Below are 22506 nucleotides of genomic sequence, written 5' to 3' on the forward strand. Positions count from 1 at the left end.
AAACATAAAACCAGGAACAACTGGGTCAAATACATCCAGGGTGACTTAGAAAGGTAAAATATAATGCAAAAGATTTAAAGCAGAAGAAAAGCTGATTCTGATGAACAGAGAGTGGAGATTTCAAGTAAAAACACTTTCAAAAACCATAGACTGTAACTGAGGACAAAAAACAGCCACATCAGAATGAATGAAAAAGTTTGGAAACAGAAGAGACAGCTGAACCCTCAGATCTCTACTTGGGAGACTTAAGTGTATAGGGACTAATTGATTCAAGTGTTCCTACGTGGCTGAGTAAGCTATATAGTTAAGCTAACACTCAAAAAACATGAAACAGAAAACAACTGAGATAATCCTGCTTGACACTAAAAAAATTACCAAGCAGTAAAGAACCACTGTATCCCCTCAAAAATGGAGGAGCAGGAAATAAACTTCCACAATTACTTATTGAATTTGAATACCATCTACAGGGTGTTTTAGTAATACTTTTAGAATACATGTTCAAAAATCATTTTCTTTAGTTATAATGGAAGATAATACCAATGTGTTCAAGGTAAAAGCCAACAACTAAAGTCTTGTTAGATAACATTGTGGATTCAGGTGGAGAGAGGGGTGGGAAGTTTAAAGGTTATCCTGTCAACGAGACTAGTAACACACCAGAGAAGCCAAAAATTGGGGAGTGACTTTGTGTGTTCTCGGAGAAACAATGTTCACAGAAGAAACAGGTGGTTCCTTATTTTTTGGGATCATTCAGTATTAGATCTTGTAACTGTGAGATTAATAAATAGTTCTACTTTAAGTTAGACCTGTTTCTCACACGAATTTTGGGGGCACTGTCCAAAATCGACTGAACAAGTGATGATGCGGTTTTGCCGGCAAATCTATGATGAACTTTCCTGGCCACTGTTTTGCCTGTGATGATCTAGCAACATGTAATTATGTTGATTTTGGATCTATAATGAGGATTCACATTTCAATGATGGGTAACAGTAGTAGATCAGTGCAAGTTTTAAACGTTGTGATTAGAGGAGAAATGCCATGGGAGGGGGCACCTTGAAATGGCAACAATTGGTGAAATCAGAAAAGTAAATACAAATATAACCTCTGCACCTGTTAAAACGAATAAATCTTTACATAAGTTAATTTTGTAAGAACTCCAGATGACAGAAGACATCTGAAATGCTTGAGAAAGTTTTCTGGTTTTCCTTTTAAATCAATAGCTGGTGAACTTGAAACTAAGAAGTAGTTTATTGAATCATCATTTTCAGGAGTGGAGTTGGGAGTGATTGGCAATATACACTACTGGCCATTAAAATTGCTACACCAAGAAGAAATGCAGATGATAAACGGGTATTCATTGGACAAATATATTATACTAGAACTGACATGTGATTACATTTTCATGCAATTTGGGTTCATAGATCCTGAGAAAACAGTACCCAGAACAACCACCTCTGGCCCCCGGCCTTGATACGCTTGGGCGTTGAGTCAAACAGATCACAGATCTTGGATGGCGTGTACAGGTACAGCTGCCCATACAGCTTCAACACGATACCACAGTTCATCGAGAGTAGTGACTGGCGTATTGTGATGAGCCAGTTGCTTGGCCACCATTGACCAGACGTTTTCAATTGGTGAGAGATCTGGAGAATGTGCTGGCCAGGGCAGCAGTCAGACATTTTCTGTATCCAGAAAGGCCCGTACAGGACCTGCAACATGCGGTCGTGCATTATCCTGCTGAAATGTAGGGTTTCGCAGGGATCGAATGAAGTGTAGAGCCATGGGTCGTAACACATCTGAAATGTAATGTCCACTGTTCAAAGTGCCATCAATGCGAACAAAAGGTGACTGAGACGTGTAACCAATGACACCCCATACCATCATGCCAGATGATATGCCAGTATGGTGATGACGAATACACGCTTGCAATGTGCGTTCACTGTGATGTCGCCAAACACGGATGCGACCATCATGATGCTGTAAACAAAGCCTGGATTCATCCGAAAAAATGACGTTTTGCCATTCGTGCACCCAGGTTTGTCGTTGGGTACACCATCGCAGGAGCTCCTGTCTGTGATGCAGCGTCAAGGGTAACCGCAGCCATGGTCTCCGAGCTGATAGTCCATGCTGCTGCAAACGTCGTCGAACTGTTCGTGAAGATATTTGTTGTCTTGCAAACGTTGACTCAGGGATCGAGACGTGGCTGCACCATCCGTTACAGCCATGCGGATAAGATGCCTGTTATCTCGACTGCTAGTGATACGAGGCGTTCCATATTACCCTCCTGAAACCACCAATTCCATATTCTGCTAACAGTCATTGGATCTAGACCAACGCAAGCAGCAATGTCACGATACGATAAACCACAATCGCGATAGGCTACAATGTGACCTTTATCAGAGTCGGAAACATGATGGTATGCATTTCTCCTCCTTACACGAGACATCACAACAACATTTCACCAGGCAACGCCCGTCAACTGCTGTATGTGTATGAGAAATTGGTTGGAAACTTTCCTCATGTCACCATGTTGTAGGTGTTGCCACCGGCACCAACCTCATGTGAATGCTCTGAAAAGCTAATCATTGCATATCAAAGCATCTTCTTCCTGTTGGTTAAATTTTGTGTCTGTAGCACGTCATCTTCGTTGTGTAGCAATTTTAATGGCCGGTAGTGTATTATGTATAGACAGCGGGACAAGAAATGAAAGGAGTACCGAAACTTATTACTATTTATCCGACAGTGATAAACTTGTGATGAAATTAACAATGACATAGAATGCTGAGAGGATGCTGATGATGAAGAAGAGAAAGTAATCAAAATGGGTAGAGGAAAAAGATTGAATTTACTCAAAAATGAGACTGAAAAAGATTCAAATTTTGAAACATATGATAAAAGAAAAACACAATTCTCACCACATTCACAAGATCAATGTAAATATTCTCTGTCATTTTGTAATGTTATGGGTGCTTTTAAGTCATTTAGCAACAGTAATGAATGTCCAGTTAAAAAGAACATCACGGACTTTGAGGAAACAGTGTTTTTGATGGTTTGGAGTCAACTGCAGATGCTTGTTATTGCAAAAAATTACTTGAAGATTTGACTCAGCTTTTTATCCAGTGTGAGAGGGATCTTACATCATGGGCTGCACAGAAGAAAGCTCTGCATCAAGAAAGCAACATGAAAACAAGTGCATGGAGATTCACCAACTGCTGTCTCAACGAAACTAGAAGCAGGAACAAAATCACTCAAGAAAATTTTCTAGTAATGAAAGAAATTGCCAGCCATGCTGATACTGATAACAACTTGCTACTTTGGTATGTGGCGGATGGGACAGAAGACATTTCAGACACAAAACTTCTTTTTTGTGACACTGGAAGTGCGAAAAAGTTTAGGAAGGAAGGAGGCATTATCAAATCACTGTGAAGTAATTGCCAAAAAGAAATAACAAAAGTGACAGCAATGAAAGTTTCGAGAGCCCCAGTAAGAAAGACACTAAAGACTTAAGTAACAGAAATACTAAATGTAACAATATCATGAAAACAAAAGTTGCTACTCACTATACAGCCGAGATGTTGAGTCACAGATCAGCACAACAAAAAGACTGTCACAATATAAGCCTTCAGCCAACAAGGCCTCTGTTGAAAATAGACAACACACACACACACACACACACACACACACACACACACACACACACGACTGCAGTTCCTGGCAGCTGAAGCCACACTACAGGCAACACCAACAGTGCATGATGGGAATGGCAACCGGATGGGAGTAAGGAGGAGGCTGGGGTGAGGAGGGGGAGAGATAGCAGGGAGGGTAGGAGTGGGTGAAGCGCTGCTGGGGAGTGCCCAAGGACAAGGTGGAGAGAGGGTAGGGCAGCTATGTGCAGTTGGGAGGTTAAACGGAGGGCAGAAGCGCAGCGGTGGGAGGGGGTGGGGGGGGGGGGGGGGCAGAAAAGGAGACAATTAAAAAGACTGGGTGCATTGGTGGAATGAGCACTGTGTAGTGCTGGAATGGGAACAGAGAAGGAGCTGGATGAATGAGAAAAATGACTAATGAAGGTTTTGCAGCTGGAGGGTTACGGGAACGTAGTATATATTGCAGGGAGAGTTCCCACCAGTGCAATTCAGAAAAGCTGGTGTTGGTGGAGGGATCCATGTGTGAAGCACTCACTGAAATGAAGAATGTCGTGTTGGGCAACAAGCTCAGTAACAGGGTGGTCAATTTGTTTTTTGGCTACAGTTTGTCGGCGGCCATTTATGCAGACACAAAGCTTGCAAAGCTTGTTGGTTGTCATGCCCACATGGAATGCAGCACAGTGGTTGTAGCTTGGCTTGTAGATTCATGGGATAGGTGATGTTTGTGACTGAACTGGAGTAGGTGGTGTTGGGAGAATGTATGGGACAGGTATCGCATCTTGGTCTATTACAGGGATATGAGCCATGAGATAAGGGGTTGGGAGCAGGAGTTGTGTAGGGATGGATGAGAATATTGTATACGGTGAGTGGATGATGGAATACCATTGCAGGATGGGTGGGAAGGATAATGGGCACGACATTTTTCATTTCAGGGCATGACAAGAGGTAGTTGAAACCGTGGCAGAGAATGTAATTCAGTTGCTCCAGTCCTGGGTGGTTCTGAGTTATGAGGGGGATGCCCCTCTGTGGCCAGATGGTGAGACTTTGGGAGGTTGTGAGAGACTGGAAAGATAAGGCATGGGAGATTTGTTTTTGTACAAGGTCAGGAGGATAATTATGGTCTGTGAAGACCTCAGTGACACCCTCAGTATATTTCAAGAGGGACCGCTTGTCACTGCAGATGCGATGTCCATGGGTGGCTAGGCTGCAAAGAAGGGACTTCTTGGTATGGAATGGGTGGCAGCTGTCAAAGTGGAGGTATTGCTGATGGTTAGTAGGACTGATATGGTTGGAGCTACTAATGTAGCCATCTTACAGGTGGAGGTCAACATCTAGGAAGGTGATTTGTTGGGTTGAGTGGGACCAGGTGAAGCAAATGGGGGAGAAGCTGTTGAGGTTCTGGAGGAATGTGGATAGGGTGTCCTCACCCTCAATCCAGATTACAAAGTTGTCATCAATGAATCTGAATCAGGTGAGGGGTTTAGGGTTCTGGGTGTTTAGGAAGGATTCCTCTAGAAAGCCAATGAATAGGTTGGCATAGGAAGGAACCATGCAGTTGCCCATAGCCATACCCTGCATTTACTAAAAATGCAGCTTGTGAGCCAAACAAAAAGTGTTTTAATTGTGGTGCCAGTGGCCACATGTCAAGTGATTGCACCCCAGCAGCAAGGGAAAGAGTTGCTTCAACTGCAAAGAGTTTCACCACTTCTCATCTGAATCCACGAAGCAGAAGAATAATCACAATGCGTCAACAAATGGTAACGCCGTTAAGAAGGGTATTAACAAATGTAAATTTAAAGAAAAATGTGAATAAGTAACAAAGGGGTGAAGGCACTAATTGACTATGGTAGTCAACTTGGAAAAACTTCATCTCTCTAGAAGGGTATTTTACATGTATTGTTGAGATTATGATGTGAAAATTGAAGAATATTTATGTGGTTTCTACAGGCAGTATGAATTTGGAAACTGTTGTGGGATCAATCTTCTAGACTAAACTGAAGTTTTAATAAACAAGGACAGAATTATTATTAGGAAAGCAGAAGAAGCTCACATTATGTGTATCCATGTAGTGATGAAACAAGGAACATATTGAAGATTTAGTGGCTAATTACACCCCAACAAAGACAAAGTCCACTGATGTCAGAATGAAGATTAATGTGAGAGAACATCAACCAATATAAAGGGTGTCAATAAATTATCTTTACAACTTAAGACTTTAATAACTTAAAAAACTATACTAGATACTGTATTAACAAATGGTTTTCAACATGTGATAAGGGAACTCAAAGTTTTTTTTAACTTCCAACTGACATGCAATTGAACTTGAAAATCTGATAAAATATGGATAACACAGTAGGAAGCTCAGTGTGTGGCTTAGTTCGTACAGGTAATGGCTGATATCCAAGTCCAATGAAACTTTCAAACATGGTATGGAAGGCAACCACTGACCCGACCAACTACATTGTCTTGGCATTAATGGAAACAGTTGGTGTTCCCTATCTGTTTCAGATGACAATGTGGACAAGGTATGGCAGGCGTTTGCAAGGAGTGTGACAAAATCGGCGCATACGGTGACCAGAGACATGGAAATGAGACAAGTAACAGTGCAAGTATCTCTTGCATAAGAGGCTGTGGGGCTATATCCCTACAAGACAGACCTGCTTCAGGCATTAAAGTCTATCGACAAACTTCCACACAAGTAGTTCCCAGTGGATGTGTTAGGCACATATGGGGTTCACAGCATCCTCATGTTACATGTGAACTGGAAAGAAACAGTCCCAAACTCAATGTTTTGTACAGACAGATGCACAGTTGCATCATTGGTCCATTATTTTCCACTGCATATGGCATCAACAGTAGTGTTTACCTGGAGATGTTACAAGAATTTGCTGTGCGACAACTGGATCACCTGCAAGTTTCCAGGTATGTGGATTGGATGAGATGGCTGCCATAATCCCATGACCTCCCACCATTAGACTTCTTCCTGTGGTGTTTTGTAAAGGATGTGGTGCATCGAACCAAGGTTAGAGACCTACAGGACTTGAAGGCACACATTTTCAGTCTATTTTCACATGCCATCATGGAGATCTTGAATTGTACATGGAGAAAAATGGTATTCTGACTAGCCATTATCTAAGCCACGAAGGGTGCACACATTGATGTGTATGAATGAGGAAACAAAACTTTATGAGTTGTCTTATCATAAGTTGAAAGCCATTTGTTAATAACTAGTATAGTTTTAACGGTATTAAATTCTGAAGCTGTAAAGATAATTTGTGGACATCCTGTATAGTAAACCTAGAAGATTGTCACCAGGTCAGTAAGAAATTGTTGACAACCAAGTCCAGATTGGCTTGATCAGACAATAACAGAACTAAGTTCATCTGAATATGCTAGCCAGATTGTAGTTATAAAAAAGAGAAAGGAGAATTTCACATCTGTATAGACTACAGAAAATGAACATCACAGTGAAAGAGCATTTCTCTCTCTTGTCTTCCCCCCCCCCCCCCCCCCCTCCCTGCTTCATAGATGATCTACAAGATACATAGATGAACTACAAGATGCCAGTGTGTGTGTTTTTTTTGTTTTTTTTTCCACTTTCATGGGCAGCAAGAAAGCCCAAATTATGCTTCATCTGTGACACACTCAATGCTGTTCCAGTTCAGGAAAGTTCCATTTGGATTATCAAGTTCATGTAAAAAGTTCCAGCATTTTAAACATGCAGTTTTTTGGGCGACAGCTTGAGAGAACATCACATCATACCGATTTACTTGGAAGATGTCATAATACAAACAAAGAGTGATGATGTGGCATTTCATAAGCTTGGCTTGGTGTTAAAAACTGGCGGAAAAATATGGCTTAGGAATTAATTTCGCAAAATGCCAGTTCCTGAAGAAAACTATTCAGTTTCTCGGATATGTTATACAGCGTGGACAAGTTCAACATCCTTCCGAGAAGACAATAACTGTTCAAAACTTTCCAGAACTGAAATCTATTGCAGCAATACACATTTTCCTAGTACTAACAGGATACTTTATGAAGTTCATCTAAAATTACTCTACAACTGACAAACCATTGAGTGATTCACTGAGGAATAAGTTTGAAGAAGAACGGAGGTAAGCATTCAAGACATCCTTTCACTGGATCCAGTTTTAAAAATATACCAACCAAAATGCAAAACTGAATTAATATACACGTTTTGAAGCCATCTCATTACAAAAATTTCCAGATGACAACTTCCATGCAGCTTGCATATGAGTTAAACAGAGTGTGTGTGTGTGTGTGTGTGTGTGTGTGTGTGTGTGTGTGTGTTTGAGAGAGAGAGAGAGAGAGAGAGGAAAAATAAAATATACAGTATTTATGAGATTGAAGTTTTAGTTACTGTTAATGTGTTGAAGAAATTATGGGTGTATTTACTAGGAATACATATTAAAATTGCAAATGGACCACACTGCACTCCAAAAGACTATGGGTAAGAAGGACTTGTCACCATGAATAGCAAGATGGGCTGTTGTCTTCAATGAGTATTCCTACACTACTGAACACCAACCTGGTTGTAGGATGAAACGTGTAGATGATTTAAGCTGTTTAAGCTGTACTGTTTGGTTTCACAGATGGTTTAATAGCTAGAAGCAGAAAAGCTCGGAAGAAGGATGGTTTGGTAGCAATCAAGAGCACTCTCCAAGAATGTATTTATGAGAGATGGAATTCTTTTCTAGTTCTATGAGGGAAGAGAGACTTCAATGGTTCCACTCACTATACAGTGAGAAATCATCAAGCTTCTGCATGAGAAAAGACATTATGCGGCTAAGAAAACTGAAAATAAAATAAAACAAGATTATTATTTACTAGATTTGACTGACAAGGTGGAAACTGTGATCTTCAATAGTGTAAAATGTTTAATTATGAATAAGAAATCAGGAATATTTCCCTTGTTAGAAGAAAGTGAGCCATTATATACTCATCACATGAATTGTATTAGACCATGTCTATCAACTCACAAAGGGTAGAAGAACATTATAAGCATCAATGATACATTTACCAAATGTAACTGGTTATAACCCGTGAAGGCCAGAAAAATCAGCAAAGCAACTAGTACTTTAGAATCACGGTGAACTAATTTTTGGAATCCAGTTGAAGTATATATGGACAGAGGAACTAGCTTTACATCTAAAGACTTCAAGGGGTATTGCATTACAGAAGAAACTAAACACATTTTAATAATGACAGGGCTTAGAACCAGAGGACAGATTGAGAGAATCAATTCTACTTTGGATGTGATCACTGATAAGCTTAGTATTGATGATCCTAATAAATTGTATATAGTGGCGACATCAATTCAACACGAGAATTTGACTTACCACATAAGTATTGGGAAAACATAATCTGAACAAATGATAGGAGTAAGATGCACACACAGACTGACCTTCACATCATGAAAGTATTAGAATAATAATTTATTAATTCATTTGAAGAAAGATGCAGCAAACTGAAGGAAGATGTTAAGCTATAAATCAGCAAGATGCAAGAAAAAACCAGTGCTAGCTTCAATTGACATTGTAAAAAACCCATCAAGCACAAATATGGTGACCTGGTTGCAATAAAACTAACACAAATTGGACCAAAATTATAGCTGATGAATAAGAATGTAGGTCCCTACTGAGTTACAAAAGTTAAAGCAAATTATACATACGGAAATGGAAATGAGCGTTTGGCATCATTGGCCGGGAGGCCCCTTACGGGGCAGGTCTGGCCGCCTTGGTGCAGGTCTTATTACATTTGACACCACATTGAGCAACCTGCGTGCCAGATGGGGATGAAATGATGATGAACACAACACAACACCCAGTCCCTGAGCAGAGAAAATCCCTGACCCAGCCGGGAATCAAACTCGGGCCCTTAGGACGGCAATATGTCATGTTGACCACTCAGCTATCGGGGTATGGGTCGAGAAAGTGAAGACCATGAGGGTCCCAGGAGTAAAACATGTGCCGAATTTATGCAACCCTGGCAAAGTGACTATTCATCACCTGAGAAGGATGATTGTCAAGATGGCTGAATATGAGATTCGAATGGGATGTTTCAAGGGTTTTCCTACCGATGAGACTAGCGACATGCTGGATGAGTTGGATATTAGAAAGTAGTTTTGTATGTTCTCAGAACAGAGTTTCTAACTGAGAATAATAAACAGTTATACATGAAAGCCAAAAACATTTTTGTGTTTCTGGCAATAAAGTGATAATACTGACACAAGACAATCTGCTGATGCATGAATTGTATCCTCAGCTGTGATATGATGGTATTTGACTTTTCCGCTGTAATGTAACTACCAATTTCAAGCAGTACCGTATAATGCGATACACAAAATTAATGTGCACCGTGATACATAAGTGCATTCCATATATGTAGTTTCTCTCTTCAGTCTTGTACTGTCCTTAAGTTATGCATAAAGAATTCTCAATTTTTATTACTATTCAGAGCGTTTTCCTTCATTTAAAACATAAATCTAGTAGCAGATTAAACATACAATGACTGATAAAGAAATTAATTTAAAAGGCAAAATTAATTTCATATTCCAATCAATGTTAAATAACAGAAATCATGTAGATGACAAATAAAGCCTGATAGTAATGAAACAATTCATACTATTACAGAAAATGAGAAGTAAAGTAATAAATTAAAAAAAACATTAATTGTAATTAAAAAACAAGAAGTGGAATGTTCTATGACACAATAAATAGTGTAAAGCAGCACAAGCAATTTTTTCATTTAACTTAAACAATGCCATATTGTAATATGCTGATTGTTAAATTTTCATGAATAGGCAACATAAGTCACTGGGTGGCAGAAAATATTCATTGTTCTGTACACTTTGGTATATCAGTAAAGTGGTCCGAGTCTGTGGCAGATCTCTCAATATTTAGACAAGTCAGACGTGTGACAATTTAAGCTACTCTTTTTTGTATATATTCAGTATCTGCTGTTAGTTGTATCTGGTACTGAGCCACACATATAAGCAATAGTCAAGGATGGTTCACATGAATGTTTTGTAAATAATCCATCTTGTAAGCTGATTGTACTTCCTCAGTATACTACCAACAAACTTACCTCTGCCATCTGCTTTATCTAAGGATAATACTGGGTGACCAGTCCACTTCATATACAAACAAATTGTTACATGCAAGTATTAGTATAAGTTAACTCATTTCAATTGTGACTCATGGATAAAGTTTCCTTAGGGTACTATGTTATTGTGTCTTTTCAACAGCATAATTTTACTTTTCTGAACATTTAATAGTTGTTAATGTATGCAACACTTTAAAATATTATCAAGATCTGAGAGCATATTTTTGCAGCTTTTTTCAGTTAGTACTTCATTCTAGATGAACGCAGTTCTTTCTGCAGAAGTAAGGCTGTTTGCATGTTGAGGGATCTGCAGAAAGAACTGCAGTCCACCATCTAAAAACTGATCCTGACCTTATAATCCTACCTGCGGACAAGGATTACCTGACAGAAGGACTTCGCCAGCTGTCAGATACATCCACCTACAAACCTTGCCACAGTGACCCCATTCCAGAAATCAGTAGGATCTCCAGTCACTTCTCAAATCCTTAGGCCCACCCTAGAACCTCTCCCTGGAGTCCATCTCTCCGCTCACCCCTATCACTTCCCACACTTCTACCTTCTACACCGAGAGAGGTGGTGCGGTGGCTAGCACACTGGACATGCACTCGGGAGGATGACGGTTCAATTTTGCGTCTGACCATCCTGATTTATATTTTCTGTGATTTCCCTAAATCGCTTCAGGCAAATGCCAGGATGGTTTTTCTGAAAGGACACAGCCAACTTCCTTTCCCATCCTTCCCTTATCTGATGATACCGATGACCTCACTGCTTGGTCTCTTCCCCTCAAATCAACCCACCCCAACACCCTGCCACCTAGGACGCCCCTTTGAGGCCGGTTGCCGTGGCCCCACTGAGAGAATCTCTGCTCTCATAGAACACCACCTTCAACCTACTACCCCGAACCTACCCTCCTATATAAAAGATACCAACCATTTCCTCCACCAACTCCCCACAGTTCCTATCCCTTTACCAAATGGTGCCCTGCCTGTCACTATTGATGTCACCTCCCTTTACACTAACATCCCCAATGCCCATGGCCTTACTGTTATTGAACACTACCTTTCCCAGTGCACAATGGATTCCAAGCCAACAACCTCCTTGCTAGTCATTATGACAAACTACATCCTCACCCACAATTACAAACAAATACGAGGTACAGTTATGGGCACCTGCATGGCACCATCCTATGCCAACATATCCATGGAGAACTAGAGGAATCCTTCCTAAACACCCAGAATCCTAAACCCCTCACCTGGTTCAGATTTACTGATGTCATCTTTGCAATCTGGATTGAGGGTGAGGACACCCTAATCACATTCCTCCAGAACCTCAACAGCTTCTCCCCCATTTGCTTCACCCGGTCCTGTTCAACCCAACAAGCTACCTTCCCAGATGTTGACCTCCACCTCAAAGATGGTTACATCGGTACCTCTGTCCATATCATACCTACTAACCACCAGCATCACCTCCACTTTGACAGTTGCCACCCATTCCACACCAAGAAGTCTCTTCCATACAGCCTAGCCACCCATGGTTGTCGCTTCTGCAGTGATGAGTGGTCCCTTTCAAAATATACCGACGGTCTCACTGAAGCCTCCACATACCGTAACTATCCTCCCAACCCTGTACAAAAACAAATCTCCCGTGCCTTATCTTTCCAGTCTCCCACCACTTCCTAAAGTCTCACTGTCCAGCCACAGAGGAGCAGTTCTTTTCGGAACTCAGTACCACTCAAGACTGGAACAACTGAATTACATTCTCTGCCAGGGCTTCGACTACCTCTCCTTGTGCCCTGCATGACTACCTCTCCTTGTTCCCTGCATGCCCTGAAATGAGAAATGCCCTGCCCATTATCCTTCCCACCCTCCCACAAAGGTATTCTGCCCCCTCCCCCCCCCCCCCCCCCCCCCACTGAACCTACACAATATACTTGTCCATCCCTACACAACCCCTGCTCCCAACATCTTACCTCATGACTCATACCCCTGTAATAGTCCTAGATGCAAGATCTGTGCCATACATACTCCCACTCCCACTCCCACCACCACCTACTCCAGTCGTCACAAACATCACCTATCCTATCAATGGCAGGGCTACATGTGAAATCAGTCATGTAATCTACAAGCTAAGCTGCAACCACTGTGCTACATTCTATGTGGTCACGACAACCAACAAGCTGTCTGTCGGCATAAATAGCCACTGACAAACTTTAGCCAAGAAACATGTGGACCACCCTGTTGCTGAGCACGTTGCCCAACATAATAGCCTTCATTACAATGATTGCTTCACAGCCTCTGGCATGTGGATCCTTCCCACTGACACCAGATTTTCTGAATTGCCCAGGTGGGAACTCTCCCTACAATATATCCCACATTCCCATAACCTTCCTGGCCTCAACCTACGTTAGTCATTTTTTTCACCCATCCAGCCCCTTTCCTATTCCCATTCCAACACTACACAGCCCTCATTCCACCAGTGAACCCAGTCTTTTTACTTCTCTCCTTTTCTCTCCCCCTTCCCATCCCCACCTCTCTCCTGCCACCTGTCTAACCTCCCGACTGCACCTAACTGCCCTACTCTCTCTCCACTTCATCCTTGCGTGCTCCCCAGCAGCACTTCACTGTCCCCGAATCCTACCCTGCTATCTCTCCCTCTCTTGCCCCAGCTTCCTCCTTACCCCAACCCAGTTGCCACTCCCATCATGCACTGCTGCTGTTGCTCGCAGTGTGGCTTCAGTTGCCAGAGGTTGCAGTCGTTTTGTGTGTGTGTGTGTGTGTGTGTGTGTGTGTGTGTGTGTGTGTGTGTGTGTGTGTGTGTGTGTGTTTTCAACAAAGGCCTTGTTAGTCAAAAGCTTATTTGTGACAGTCTTTTAGTTGTGCCTACCTGCAACTCAGCATCTCCACTATATGGTGAGTGGCAACTTTCCTTTTCATAATATTGTGATAGATGATTTGTGTGATATTCATTGTCACATGCATGAAGAAGCTCTTTGGCATGTAGCGCATGATGAAACTGGTGCTGCAATTAGTAAATTTTTTGAATTTATGCGAACTACTACATCATCAGTTGCAACAGTTTTTGATGGAACTGAATAAAAAGTATTGAGACAGTATAAAAGGTGATTGTTGTCAGCATTCAAAAACCCCTGTAATTTAAGAGAAATTAAGCCATAGATGTCAGGGAATATCAAAAGTGAATGACAATTGTTCAACATGTGACATCACTAAATAATGTACCTTGCCACATCTGCAGAGGCTGGGCTTGTGAATCCTACCCTCGCCAGTAGAGAGCACTGTTACACTTCGTTCCACTAGCCAGAAAGATCTGGGGTCGTGTAAAGAATCTAATTTAAAGCAGCCCACTAGAGACCCAAATTGACCTCATAGTCCACACAGCCACTGCAGACATACTACAAAGACAGAGGGTATTTTCAAAAGCATGCATGAAGTGATAATTGAGGGAAGCACTACATGCATTTAAACAAATGGTGCAAATTATGAACATCTTTTGTAAAGGTAGAAGTTACAAAATTATTATCCTCACTGCTCATTGTAACCAATCAAAATCTGTTCTTATTTTGTGTTTATTTCCTTTTGTTCCTTCATTTTTCATTTACAGATCTTATTTAGTAGAGAAAATATAGGTCATTTACTGGTAGTGATGCACTTTGGAAGCTTATACTCATTTACTTGTGACACAATACGGTAGGTTTTTGCTGTATGGTACTTTGCAATGAGCCAGCAGAGACTGTGGGACTGGTAAACAAAATAATAAATCTTACCACAACATAAACACATACTTGTCTAACGCAACATAAAAAACTACTGCCTGCCAGTTACAAGGCTCAAACCCTTAGCCCCCTGCACTAAAGTCACGCACATGGGCTCTGAGCCACAATGTGAATACTTGACTTAGGTTGGGATGATCAGATGCAATAGACCGACAGGTTCAACTACTGCACATACAGCAAGGTACATCACCTGGAGACATCATATATCAAACATTCATCATCCATTTTTGGGATATTTCCTGACATTTGCAGCTCTATATGTCTTGTCTTAAATTACTTGTCTCGGTATCATTTACGTTGCTTCAGATGTTTTTTAAATGTTAATAAGAATTACCCTGTATATTATCACAAAGAACATTGGTTAAGTGAAGGGGCATGCATGGAATGATGGCTCTTGTGGACAAAAAAACAAGCGGCATTTCACACAATTATTATTTTTGGAACCATATTGAATCCTACAAGAGATTTTCAATCTCCAGAAAGTCATAATATGCAAGCATAAAACACGTCAGATGAATTCACCACTGACTGACATCAGGAGTCAAAGGATTATAGTTTTCATGTGTCTGTTAAATTACCGTGGCTCACCTGCGATCGTTCATGTTTGACGTCTCCCCCAACAACAGTGGCAATTCCAGCAGGATAATGGTAATAACTGTCCACCTCACAAACCTAGAATCATGCTACAGTGATTTAAGGAGCATCATGAACTGATGTTGATGTCTATGCTTCCAAATTCGCCTAATATGAACCCAGTCGTAAACATATAGGACACAACTGGGCCCAGGTCCATCCTACAAACTGCCAGACCTTAAATTTACAGGAATTGTGTGATCTGTGAATAGACGTCTGGTGCCAGATATCTCGAGAAACCTAAGAACAACTTGTTCAGTCCATGCCGTGCACAATCACTACTGCATCACATCAATTGGAAGAAGTGGTCACTGCAAACTACTTCTGGAAAGTATAGTAACAACCAGTTGCAATTAGTGCTAACCAGCTTACTGATTTTCCTCTTACACTACTCTGCTGTTGTTTTTCTCAAACATTTGAAACTAAGCATCTGCTTATCTTTACACTGAGCACTAACAAGTGTCTATACACAGTTAAAGACTGTTTAACCCTAGAGTGGGTACACTGTTGTAAAAAGTATACAGCAGTGGTTTTTATGCCTAATCGATGTCTTAATCTTGAACTATTCAGTCACCAGTTTTATGAATTTTAAGCAATGAAGTATCAAATGTTGTAAACAGTACAATATGCATCTGCTCGTGTGAGAGTTGCAAGATTTGTTCCAACAGTCAATAAGCGGAGGTAAGTGTAGCGAAAAGTTAACTAAACTTGTTCACTGTTTTTTATTTTGTACATGTACACATTAAATGTTAATTCAGTAATAATGGCATCACAACTTATCCACCCATTTCATTTCTTTTGATGCTTTATTTCAGTTCAAAGGTTGTATGAGATAATAAAATTCACAAACTACTCTGAGAAAGTGAGGATGAAGTCTACTTGGACTTTTCAGACCTGTACGAAAGTGAAATGGATTTGAGTGATGATAACATTGACTATGAGGACCATAGCAATTAATCTGAGCTTGAATGGTGGTGATCTCAAAGAGACAGCAAATGTGGGTGTTCTTTATTGGAAAATACAAAGTTACGTGTTGGTGTAAAAGTGAGTGTGCTAACATGTCAGGCACCACGAGAAAAAACATCGTACAAATTCTACCAGGTCCAAGGAAAAATTTGGCAGATATAACTAATGAAGTTAGTGTTTCTTTGAAAATAACTGACCTTAACATTATTGATGAAATCTTAAACTATACAAATATGCATATAAACAGACAGTGAGAGACACACCAATTCTTGCAGAAAAGAGGTACTATAGTAACATCAAGACATGAAATAATGGCTGCATTTGAGATTCTTGTTTTGACTGGTACAAGAAAAGTACACCTTGCTAATGTACTGGGACTCTGAGCGACAAATGGAACAGGAAAGCAACAACTTAGGGTTGCATGAGATACAAAGGGTTTCTGTTTCTTCTATGCTGTATGAAGTTTGGTGACATGGAAATGAAGAATGACAGGAGAAAAACTGATAAGTTGGCTGCAATTCATACAGTATTGGATGCTTTTTTTACTAAGTGCCAAAGTTCTTACAGCCTGAGCGAATTCACCATAGTAGATGAAATGCTTCACCCTTTCAGAGCCACTGTAGATGGCTTCAGTACGTACCCAACACAGACTTATTTAATGACTTATTTAACTACTGTGATGTCCCAGGGAGAATCCCAGAGTGCCCCAGAGGTGCATCCCAGAGTGCCACAGAGAGCTACAACACTAAGAAGAATCGCTTCTCGGCTTTTCGCAAGATCAATGTGTAGTCTTCTTTAATAACAATAAACAAGATAAGAATTAATGATAAGAAATTAAATAAGATAAGAAAAGTACGATAAGAAGAGAAGAATCATAAGAAGTATAAAAGGCTATTTCATGGCTGTGTGACTTAGCGTTATGCTGCTGTGTAAGGCGTGTGACCTTGAGTGGGACTTAGCCGCTGAGCGAGGCTGCCGGGCAACACGGGCCTTAGATTTACTAGGCCCGTGTTGCTGGAAAATCAAACTCTGCGTTGCGCAATCGGGACTGATAAGGCGCGCTGGCTCTGTGCGCGCCTGGTGGGGGACAGGAAGTACATCCTGTTCTGAGGCAGCAGCATGCTCAGTCGACTCGAAGCAGCCGCACGAAGCACACAGCCATGCCGTACCGTCGTAGAAGATACAGGAGGAGGAGACTTCCAGTTTGGTGACATGGAAATGAAGAATGACAGGAGAAAAACTGATAAGTTGGCTGCAATTCGTACAGTATTGGATGCTTTTTTTACTAAGTGCCAAAGTTCTTACAGCCTGAGCGAATTCACCATAGTAGATGAAATGCTTCACCCTTTCAGAGCCACTGTAGATGGCTTCAGTACGTACCCAACAAACAAGATATATGTGAGATAAAAGTGTTTGCACTATGTGATGCAAAAACATTTCATTGCAATAATCTGGAGGTTTACAGCGACATGTTACCAGAAGGGTAATGCTCCAGGGGATGTAGTGAAAAGATCTGTGGTGTCTACAAAATGTTCTAACAGGAACCTTACAATTGACTATTGGTACACAAGCTACTTCATTTCTGAAGCATCAAGTGTGAGGTTCTGCTGTGGTTGCAAGCAGCCGCACAACATTCAGCGTACTGAAGATGTCTGAACTACAATAGCTAATGTGCCATTTTTCGTACATATTCCATTTCATTAAGATGAAAGAAAAAATGTGGGCAAACATTACTGTTACTATAATGTAAAACAAAGCTAAAAATTCTATCTATTGTAAATTCTATCTATTGTAAAGAAGAATTCTTATTTATAAATGAGTGAAGTAAGGAAATAAATACATTTTTTTAATTAAACCAAATATTTCCTTCTATTACATGAATGGATCTGTAAATAGTCATTATGAAATTGTAACTTAATTAAAAATTAAACTATTAGCCTGTAATATTCACTTTCTCCACATAACTATGATGTATTATGCAAAATTCCGTGGAACACATTTCTAACAAATTCAGTGTGGATACATAACCACTGTTACTTTTACATCTGAGCCAGTTACTAGTACCACCTGTGTTTCCCAATTACTCATTACTTACCAGTGGATGTTTTGATAAAATGTGCTCCTGCCATCATTGCAACAAGGGATGCCCGATATATATTAGTCAATGTTCCCAGCTCCCCTACAGCCAGTATAACCTTGAAATGGGCTCTGCCACATGCTTCAGCCATCATTCTAATCTCTCGATACAGAGCTTTCCACCGTTGAGAAAGCACTAGAGACCGATCCACAACAACATCTATTTCTGTGGCACCAGATGATACAGCATACTTGATTTCTGCAAGACGGGTTTCCAATGGATACTGCCCACTTGGGAAGCCAGTAGCAACTGAAAAAAAGATGAATACAACACACTAGTTTGATTATAATACGTATACAGGAAAGAATCTACATAATGTGTAACTAATTTCTAAGAGCACCTCCAGCTCTCTAAACATCCATTACATACATAATCATGTCCCAGTTGTACTGGGAGGATCTTTATATAACTAACCAACTCCCCAATTTCGATTTCCATCACTTCCATTATTTCTAGTAACCTTTGTTTGAAACACTGTCCTGTATGACAAGACTATCCGATTTTTTTCTCCATGTCATTTGTCATCCTCTCTTTCTTCTTTATACTGTAACAAACATTAGATCCATTTTGGTGACTTGCCTTCCCACTTCTTATTACATACCACTGCAAGTGCCTTAGTCTCATCTTTCAGTTATAATTTTTCATGTTTCTATTATATATTATTTCTTTAGTCATAATTCTTTGATATCTTGGCTAGTTCATCTAAGACAATAACAAATGCACAAAATTTTTCACTCTTTGTCACAGTTTATTAATTCTGATTGTGAGTATGCATTTTGGCTAACTGCCTTCATTGGCTCAGACACTGTAAAACATCAATGCAACGTGTATCACCAAGTACTACATACTCGTATCAAGCGTAGGCGCATACTATGGTACACATACACTTTGTATGAGTATGTACTATTTAACATTATAATTTGGCTATATACATTACACTGATGTTTTAAAGTATTCAATCAAATGATGGCAGTTAGCTGAAACACATAAGCAAAGTCAGAAATAATGAAGTGTGTCAGAAATAATGAAGTGTGACCAAGACTGAAAACTTTATGTGTTTGTGCATGGTTATGGCCACTGACCTCTATAAAGAGATCCTGTCTGCCATAATAACACTGGAAATTCCTGGATAGATAACACAGGGTGTACATAAAGTACGAGAACACTTTCAAATATTTATTGCACAAGAACTAAACAGTGTCATATATATTGCATTTTGAACAGAAATTCTGAAAGTTTTTTTTACAAACATTCGATATGCAAACCATGAGCGACCTGGTGGACATCAATATGGTAATCGAATTCTTGCCATACCCATCCCAGCATAGCATTGTTGACTGTGGCAATCACTTCCCATATTCTCTCTTGGAGCTCTGGTACATCACATGGTAGAGGCAGTACATACACCAGATCTTTAACGTGTCCCCACAGAAAAAAGTCACGTGAAGTGAGATCTGGTGATCAGGGAGGCCATTTCATGAAAAAGCTGTACCCTTCTGTAGTATGGCCGATCCATCGACACAGCAGTTCCATGTTCAGGTACCCACGAACTTCACGATGAAAATGGGGTGGAGCACCATCCTGCATCAGCTATTGCTGCAAGATGTCCAAGTAGGAATATCCTGTGACAGTGCTCTCAGCAAAGAAGAATGGCCCGTACAGTTTTCAATGTGACAAGGCACAAAAAAACATTACCTTTGGGGAATCACGCTCAAATTCAATGCATTCGTGTGGATGCTTTGTACCCCAGATTTGACAATAATGCCTGTTCACTTTCCCATTAGTGTGAAAAGTGGCTTTGTCACTAAAAATTAAGCAATCAACAATGCCATCCCCATCCTCATTCAATTGTCGCAACTGCAAACAAAACTCATAATGCTTGTCTTCGTCGTCATTGAGCTTTTGCACTAGCTCCAATCTGAATGGTTTCATAGACAGCTTCTGTCGCAGGACTTTTCACACTGTCCATGGAGCCATTTCAAGTTCACGGGATGCATGAAGCACAAATTTATTTGGACTCCTTACAAATGTCTCTTGTACGCGCTCCACATTCAGTTCATTCACACTGGGACATCCGCCTCTCTTTGCCAGGTACAAGCAACCCATCTCAACAAATTTGTTGTGACAGTGGTAAATGCCTTCCTTGTTGGTGGCTTCTTACCATACTTGGTTCTAAACATCCGTTGAACAGCTGTAGCACACTTATTTTTGTGAACTCCGACGCACAGAAAGCTCACTCTGCACCTGAACTTGCCACGTCTGCGACTAGCACTGACTATCGGGAAATTACCAAACTACGCTGTGGTGGTATACGTGAAAAAAAAACTTTCAGAGTTTCTCTTCAAAATGACATCTGTATGATTTCTGTACAATGTTTGGTTCTTGTGCAATAAATAATTAAAAGTATTCCTGGACTTTATGTACACCCTGTACATAAAAATAAAGGAAAGGCAACCACTCACCTACAGCTGATTGATGTGTGGTGTACATATAAGTCAGCTAAAGGTGAGTGGTTGCCTTTCCTTTATTTTACATATTATCTAAGATAATCCATTTTAGAGCATATTTTTCATGTTTGTAGTAGTTCGTTCACTAACAATTTCCTACATCATGTATGTACAAAATAGCTTTACAATTTTTTCTGAATATACTAAATTTTATATTGCTCTTTATTTTGCTTAATCTCAGAGAGGAATTACTTTACTGTACTACGAAAACAAAAAGTTATTCTTAAATACAATTCAATTAATAGAAAACAACCATTTGTGTGTCAGTGTCACTGATAGCACAGAGTATTTTTCTCAGAATATTTGCATCAATCTTTGGCTCTACAAATTTTACACTATTTGACAAATAATTCATGTGCTCCACTATATTTCCTGTTCTGTGGCAATAAAAATCAGTTACACAAGAACTGTGACACACATAACCACAATATGAGACACAAAACTAATAACCATATTGATTTGGCTTCCTTGTCTTTTGTTGAGAATAATGTTCTATATTTAGGCAATGACAAATTGTATAATGGCAAAAGGTGGGAAATTTGGAAAATAATGCAAGGTCAAAAGTAAATTAAATATATGCCTCATTATGCACTACTCCTAAACTTATTTGATTATCTAAATTTGTTGATTTTGAATAACAGGTAGAAGTATGGTGGCTCACGAACCATGGCCTTATTGAGGTGGGATGGCTCGCATGCCTTAACAATATCTACACCGATGAGCCAAAAAATTATCACCACCTGCTTAATAGCTTGTCTGTCCATCTATAGAATGAAATATGTCATTGATTCTGGGTATAGGGGATCTGACAGTTTTTTGATAGGTTTGTGGAAATATATTGTATTTGGTGCCTACATACTGGTCATGCAATTCGCATAAATAATGGGCAACTGATTTGTGTATGCAGTAATGGCACCCGATAGTGACCAAGATGGGTTCCATACGATTTACATCAGGCCAATTTTGTCACCGAGATATCAATGTGAGTTCATTACAATGCTCCTCAAACCACTGTAGCTTGTTTCTGGCTCCAAGACATGGACAATTATACTGTTGAAAGATGAAATCACCACTGGTGAAGACGTCGGTATGAAGGGATGCAGGTGGTTCTAAGCTCTCAGCATGTCTTTGATTACTACTGTAGTGCTTCGAGAATTTCTGTGTGAATTCTAGAACCACTCGGCCTTCCACTGTCTCAAACACCCAATATTTTAGTTGTGAGCAGGAGAAAGGAACCCTATTTACTGTGCATCACCTGTCTGTGTGTGCAGGTTTGAAGTTTATCGTGAGATGACTGTAGATGCAGCGATCCAATGGCACTGACAAGTGTTTGCCACTCACGCCACAGAAGCTGTAGTGAAAGAACAAAACGTGTTTATGTATTCTGTGCTGTTTTATAACTTAGACTATTGTAGTGGAAAAAAAGAACAGTTGAAATATTGTTAATTAATGCTCATCTTGGACTTGGAAAGGATAAGGATAAGACCTGTACTCAGATTCAGGATGGTTTTTTAAGCCAACTTTCTCTTATGTGTAAATGAACTTTGCTTCTAACCTTTGGATATGCGAAGAGACTTACTTGACAGTGTTTATGTGGAGAGTAAGATTTGTAAAAGTTTTGATGTTTGAATATACATTGTAAAGTCAAGCAAAAGAAACTGCATATGTCTGCTTATTTTTTTTATAAGTAGAAAGAGTTTTGACAAA

At 40.1% G+C, this 22506-nt stretch overlaps 1 protein-coding gene across 2 annotated transcripts in view; it reads right to left on the bottom strand.

The window, feature by feature from the left end:
• The window catches only part of LOC124711923 (deoxyribose-phosphate aldolase), a 202971-nt gene that overhangs the window by 69820 nt on the left and 110645 nt on the right, over window positions 1-22506 (bottom strand). For both annotated transcript variants that reach the window (XR_007005542.1, XM_047242180.1), the window contains exon 4: window positions 18251-18541. Coding sequence is in view for 1 of the 2 variants with exons in the window: in XM_047242180.1 (XP_047098136.1) it covers window positions 18251-18541 (291 nt within the window). In the remaining variant the exon portion in view is untranslated. The remainder of the gene's footprint in view (window positions 1-18250; window positions 18542-22506) is intronic.

This window comes from Schistocerca piceifrons, chromosome 8 (genome assembly GCF_021461385.2).
Source record: "Schistocerca piceifrons isolate TAMUIC-IGC-003096 chromosome 8, iqSchPice1.1, whole genome shotgun sequence".
Classification (NCBI taxonomy): domain Eukaryota; kingdom Metazoa; phylum Arthropoda; class Insecta; order Orthoptera; family Acrididae; genus Schistocerca; species Schistocerca piceifrons.